At 43.3% G+C, this 7,001-nt stretch overlaps 1 protein-coding gene across 2 annotated transcripts in view; it reads right to left on the bottom strand.

The window, feature by feature from the left end:
* BRAP (BRCA1 associated protein) overlaps nt 1-7,001 on the bottom strand; it is a 91,412-nt gene that overhangs the window by 73,941 nt on the left and 10,470 nt on the right. For both annotated transcript variants that reach the window (XM_077462010.1, XM_077462009.1), the window contains exon 2: nt 6,812-6,973. In XM_077462010.1, the coding sequence (XP_077318136.1) occupies nt 6,812-6,965 (154 nt within the window). In that variant the 5' untranslated portion in view covers nt 6,966-6,973. The remainder of the gene's footprint in view (nt 1-6,811; nt 6,974-7,001) is intronic.

Raw genomic sequence — 7,001 nt, 5'->3', positions numbered from 1 at the left:
TAAGAACCCTCCTGAGCACATTATGCAATAAACTATGTGACAGCTAATAAAGCAAAAAAAGACAACAATCACCCATAACCCGATTTGTCCCAGGAAATTTACCCATTACAAGGTATATAAATACACAAACAATAAATGACATCATTAGTAATCAGTAGCTGGAACATTCAAGGTCTGAATGCGTCAGCCTTCGGATCCAAAGTAAATGATCCAGATTTCAAGCAAAGACTATGTGAGACGGACATACAAATCCTCCTGGAAACATGGACCCGGGCACAGGATGAACCATCAGTACCTACTGGCTATAGGGAATTCTCTGTCCCCGCACAGAAAGATAGGAACATCAAACAGGGTCGGTGTTCAGGAGGAATACTTGTCTGGTATAAGGAGGAGCTGCATGGGAACATCAGTGCAATTAAAAAAGGTGAGAGCCACATCTGGCTAAGAATAAGCAGCTCCATTCTTACCTCTCAGTCAGACATCTACCTGTGTGCAGCATACATTGCCCCAGCAGAGTCCCCATATTTCAGACCAGACACCTATGAGGTGCTGCAAAGTGAGGCTATCCACTTCCAATCCCTGGGACAAGTGCTCATCTGTGGAGACCTCAATGCTAGGACAGGAAGGGAAAAGGACTACACAAGCTCTGAGGGCAACACGTACATAGCAGGCCATGCAAATTACGATCATGAGTCGATACAGATACAGAGAAACAGCTATGACAGCACAACCAACAAAAATGGAAGAAAATTGCTGAATTTGTGTTGCAGTCTGGGCCTCTACATCCTCAATGGCCGTACCAAGGTGGACTCTCTAGGAATGTACACATTTAGCTCCCATGTAGGCAGTAGTGTGGTAGACTATGCCATCACAGATATGAACCCCACACTCATCAATGGTTTCACAGTCACCCCACAAACACACCTGTCAGACCACAACCAACTACTGCTATACATCAAATCTTCTAGCAAACCATCACCAAAACTCCACCGGGCTTCTCTCTACAACCTGTCGCCATCATTTAAATGGTCCAAACAGTCTACCACAAAATACAGAGAGGCAACTGACAGACCTGACATTAGGAAACAGCTTGAAAACTTCCAAAACAACACCTATGAGATAAGCCCGCGAGGTGTGAACCAGGCAACAAAGGACTTCCATAAAATACTACACACTATCGCAGAGACAGCACAGCTGAGAAAAGCCAACTACAAGAAACCATCCAACAAACAATCCAACAAATGGTTCGACAAAGAATGCAAAGAATTAAGGAACACCTTACGGACAGTCTCCAATAACAAACACAGAGACCCTGACAACACCGACCTAAGGATAGCCCATGGCACCCTGCAGAAAAAATACAAACAAACCCTTAAAAAGAAAAAGCAAAACCTCATCTCCAAACACCTGCAACAGCTGGAAGAGGCACTTCAGGAAAACTCTTTCTGGGAAATATGGAAGAATATAGGCTCAGCACCCAGGAAAAACAACCTCCACATTCAAAATGGCGACATCTGGCTCAACTACTTTAAGAACCTCTACAAAGGTATTCCAGAGGAGGCTCTAACTGTAGAACAAAAAGACATTATCAAAAGACTAAATGATATGGAGGAAAAATTTAAGGACTTCCAGAACCCCCTCGATGTACCGGTTACACCTCAAGAAATTAGGGAGAAAACCCAAAACCTGCAAACCAAAAAATCCAGTGGGATGGATGGAATCCTGCCAGAGATGATTAAACACGGCTCCTCAGATGTACACGCTGCAATATGCAAAGTGTTCAATCTGGTCCTGAGTGCTGGTTACTACCCTAAATTATGGAACCAAGGCCTCATAACTCCCATCCATAAGAGTGGAGACCAGTACGACCCAGCCAACTACAGAGGGATATGTGTCAGCAGCACACTAGGAAAACTATTCAACAGTATCCTCAACAAACGGATCCTCAACTTCCTCACACAACACAATGTCCTCAGCAGAAGTCAGGCAGGGTTCATGCCAAACCATCGGACTACAGACCACATCTACACCCTGCACAACCTCATCAAGAACCATGTCCACAATACAAAACAGGGAAAGATATTTGCCTGCTTTGTGGACTTCAAGAAGGCATTTGACTCCGTTTGGCACCCAGGCCTGTTCCTCAAACTACTGGAGAGTGGAATAGGAGGGAAAACATATGATGTTATTAAGAGTTCATACACTGAGAACAGCTGCAGCGTAAAGGTGAATGGGAAAAGAACCAAACATTTCCGGCAGGCACGAGGAGTTAGACAGGGCTGCAGCCTAAGTCCAACCCTCTTCAACATCTACATCAATGAACTGGCTGCAGCTCTAGAGTCTTCCCCAGAACCAGGACTGAGTCTACACAACACCAAGGTGAAGTTCCTGCTGTATGCGGATGACCTCTTACTTCTGTCACCAACAGAGAAAGGCCTACAAGACAGCCTGGAAGTGCTAGAAAAATACAGTGCCACATGGGCACTACCAATCAACTCAAGCAAAACAAAAATCATGGTGTTCCAAAAGAAAAATACAAAACAAACAAAGAGCCCTCCCTTTAAATTAAACAATTGCACTGTTGATGAAACTAACAGCTACACATACCTCGGCCTAGAAATTACCAAATCAGGAAGTTTCAAGCCAGCCATAGAGGCACTAAAAGACAAGGCACGCAGAGCCTACTATGCCATCAGGAGACAGCTGTACCACCTAAAACCACCAGTGAGAGTCTGGCTCAGAATATTTGATAGCGTCATCACCCCAATTCTTCTTTATGGCAGTGAAGTTTGGGGTCCTGTCACCTACCCAGACCAATCCAAATGGGACCCCAGCCCAACAGAAACATTCCATCTGGAATTCTGCAAACATCTCCTCCAAGTCCATCGGAGCACCTCCAACAGTGCTTGCCGATCCGAGTTGGGCAGATTTCCTTTACTTCTCGCAGTACAGAAGAGGGCGCTATCATATTGGGACCACCTACAAAACAGCAGTCCCAACTCATACCACCATAAAGCCTTACTGAACAGTAAGGACCAGTCCAAACCATGTGGCCTGCAACAACTCATCACCTTGTCTATTCCAAACTCTCAACAATGCGGCCTGACAAAATCTCAAATAAAAAACATAATGAATGACTACAAAGAAAAATATGTTGGAGAATGGAGAAACGAAATAACAAACTCCAAAAAACTAACTGTTTACCAGTCATTACAGAGAGAATACAAACTGGCCCCATACCTGGAGGTGCTACAAGACCCCAAAGACAGACAGACACTGAGCCTGTACAGACTGAGCGCCCACAGCCTGGAAATCCAGCTAGGACGGCAGAGACAGACCTACAAGCCCCGGGAGAGTAGACTGTGCCAGCAATGTGACCAGGGGGTCCTGGAGGATGAGGACCACTTCCTGCTACATTGCCCAAAGTACTCATCAGTGAGGGACATTCACTTCCAGAGACTCTCAACTCTCATCCCGGACTTCACTTCTACAGAAGAGAAGAGGAAACTCCAATTTCTACTGGGAGAAGAAGAGCAAATGGTGAAGATAGCTGCCCGATTTGTGACAGCGTGTCACCGACTGAGAGGGACCTGAAAGACTGAGGACTTAAAAACCCTTACAGAGACTTATACCCATTCCCCTTTATATTACCCACTACTCCTCCCCCTTTTCCCTATACAAACTAAATTGCTTTGGCAATGCTAACATGTATTTGGTCATGCCAATAAAGCTTATTTGAATTTGAATTTGAAATTTGAATTTGAGAGAGAGAGAGAGAGATAGAGAGAGAGAGATAGAGAGAGAGATAATTTCTAGAAGATGACAAAGCTAACTAGTCCATCATCAAAATAACATTGGTGTTTTATCATGGCTGAATAACAAAGACTGAATTGCCCCCCGATTGATAATCAACATGTTCTATTCTGAGAATTGAAACAGTAGTAAAAGTCTGAACATTGCCAGTTAGTATTTGACACCAGAAAAAACGAAGTGGAGTTGACAAACAAAATATTTTAATAGGAATTCCAGCTTTTACTTGCATGCCAAACAAGGCAACATTTAATTGACAAATGGAAAACTATCCATGAGCCTAAATCTTAAGAGAGTAACCGCACGTTTCTTCTTAAAGTGTATGGCTAGGCACTTCCCCATGTTTTTGCTTTTTAAAAGTGTGGCAAGTACAGAACATTTTTTTTTTTTTTTAAATTTTAACCACTTCCCGACTGGCACACGCCGATGTACGTGGGCAGAATGGCACAGGCAGGCAAATGGCCGTACCTGTACCATTTGCCGCCCTGCCATAGCGAGCGCGCCGGTCGGAACCCTGTGAGTCCGGTCGTGGGTCCCGAGGACTAGATCGCCGCGGGCATACCCACGATTGTCTCACGGGGCAGTTGAACTAGGAGATGCCGTTGTAAACATCATCTTCCAGTTCTGCCAAGCAACAAGTGATGCTGATCTCTGCTCCATGTGATTGTAGACAGAGATCAGTGTTCACTAAAAGAAAGCCCAGCCCAACAGTTAGTAACACGCCCCTAGGAACACTTAACCCCTACACTGCCACCCCCTGGTTAACCCCATTCACTGCCAGTGTAATTTACACAGGAATGACTGCATTTGTATAGCAGTGATTGCTGTATAAATGACAATGGTCCTAAAAATGTGTCCGCCATAATGTCACAGTCACAATAAAAAAAAAAAAAAAAAAAAAAAAAAAAAAAAAATAAAAAAAAAAAAAAAATCGCTGATCACCACCATTACTAATAAAACAAAAACAAAAAAAATTTAATAAAAATGCCATAAAACTTTTGTAAACGCTATAACTTTTACGCAAACCAATCGCTTTTTTTTTTTACCAAAAATATGTAGAAGCATACGTATCAGCCTAAACTAATTGGAAAAAAAAAAGTTTTTTTTTAGATATTTTTGGGGGATATTATAACAAAAAGTAAAAAAAAATGTGTTTTTTTCAAAATTGTCACTCTATTTTTGTTTATAGCGCAAAAAATAAAAAATGCAGGGGTGATCAAATACCACCAAAAGAAAGCTCTATTTATGGGGGAAAAAAGGACATCAATTTTGTTTGGGAGCCACGTCGCATGACCATGCAATTGTCAGTTAAAACGACGCAGTGCCGAATCGCAAAAAGTGGTCTGGTCTTAAGCCAGCAAAATGGTCTGTGGCTGAAGTGGTTAAACAAGAACAATCTGCCTTGGAACCCCCATATAACATATATATTTTAGCAGAGACCCTAGGGTACAAAATGTCCATTACTGCAATATTTTATGTCACACTGTATTTGCCCAGCGGTCTTTCAAATGCAATATATATTTATATATACACATATACACACATACATATATATACACATATACACACACACACACACACACACATACATACATACATATATATACACACACACACACACACACACACACACACACACATACACACACACACACATATACACACATACACATACAGTTGCCCTGCCAGGGTCCTGAAGGAGGTTGTGACCCAGAATTTTCAACCGGATGGGTTGAAGGGCTCCAGGGAGCTTGTATCATTAAGGAGAGGAAACTGGCCTTTCAGTTGCCTCAGTGTTTTTAAAGTTAGTTTTGAGGCCTGGAGATTTCAAAGTGATCCGGGTGGGATGAAATCTCCAATCCACGGTCCAGGTATTTAGAACAGCCAGCATACTGATTGGTCAGGTGTGTGCTGGGCTTTTAGTAGTAACCTGACCATGGTTCTGTGCTCCACCCCGGCAGACATGAAGTCTGACCCAGGTGTGCTCCATGTGGGAGCCTGGGCAGCAAGAGGCTGCTAGCTGTGTGCACAGTCTGTAGGAGACAGACAAGGGCCTGGAGTGTAAGGCTAGAGCACTAGTGCTGCAAGTGAGAGCCAACTAGGCTGAATGTAGTTTTTGTTGATGGGAAAAGGAATGCAGAAAACCCCTGTGCAGGAAACCTCTCTTAATAAAAAAGGGCAAACCAAGACCTTAAAGAGGAAGTAAAGCCTGATGGATTTACTTCCTCTTTGTTTCCCTGCAAAGGTAAAGCATAATGGGCTACTACACATCGCATAGTAGCCCATTATGTGTCACTTACCTGACACAGGAGTCTGCGATGTCACCGCTGTCCCCTCTTCCACGGAGCCTCCATCTTCTTTCCGGGTATCGTGGCTCCAGTGCTGGGATTGACCAGAGTCGCAATAACGTCACTCCAGCGCATGCGCACGGGAGCCGCCACCAATGGCATATCGCAGTTAGCAGCGGCATGCTCAGTGCGCCTGCGCACCGCCTGTCTTTTTGCAAATATCTCCTAAACCGTGTAGGTTTAGGAGATATTTCTTGGACCTACAGATAAGCCTTAATCTAGGCTTACTTGTAGGTCAAAGTGGTCTGTAAGGGTTTCCAACCACTTTAACAGCGAGTGGTGGTGTCCTTAAATTATACATACATACACACGTTGCCTGGCCGTTAGCCTAATCCTGTGGCTTCAATACTCCGTGTCTCTGATTAAAGACAAGAATGCGGGATATTCAAACGTCATTATTAGAATACTTGTTCCAAGTCTATGACTACAGAGTACTGAAACCATTGTGTCAGAAAGTAGAGATTTTTTTTTTTCCTACTTGCCGGGCAAGTATACATTTATTTTATTTTTTTTAAAAGAAGAGACCTGCTATGGAAGCTTCCACGTTTCTACAACAACAGATTATCATTAAGAATGGACTAACAGATTAGTCTCACCTACAAAAGGGCTCTATTGAAATGTGAATATGTATCAATCTACATGGCATTATTCACCTGTATTTGGACCTATGGTTTCTATTATCACGTCAGTCATTTCCCTTCTCCCAATGTGCTGATGCAGAATTGCCGTCTTTTCCACAGGCGTCTTGCCATCCAAGTAGCCTGCAGCAGCATGTAACGTCTTCTCTTTAATTTCCTCATCAGACATTTCCGTGGCTAGGCAGGAACATAAATATTAATGTGT

This window comes from Lithobates pipiens, unplaced genomic scaffold (genome assembly GCF_037356315.1).
Source record: "Lithobates pipiens isolate NorthernLeopardFrog02 unplaced genomic scaffold, aLitPip1_a1.2 Scaffold_3, whole genome shotgun sequence".
Classification (NCBI taxonomy): Eukaryota; Metazoa; Chordata; class Amphibia; order Anura; family Ranidae; genus Lithobates; species Lithobates pipiens.
Note: the sequence above shows the minus strand (reverse complement) of the source record. Positions and strands in the feature narration are given on the sequence as shown.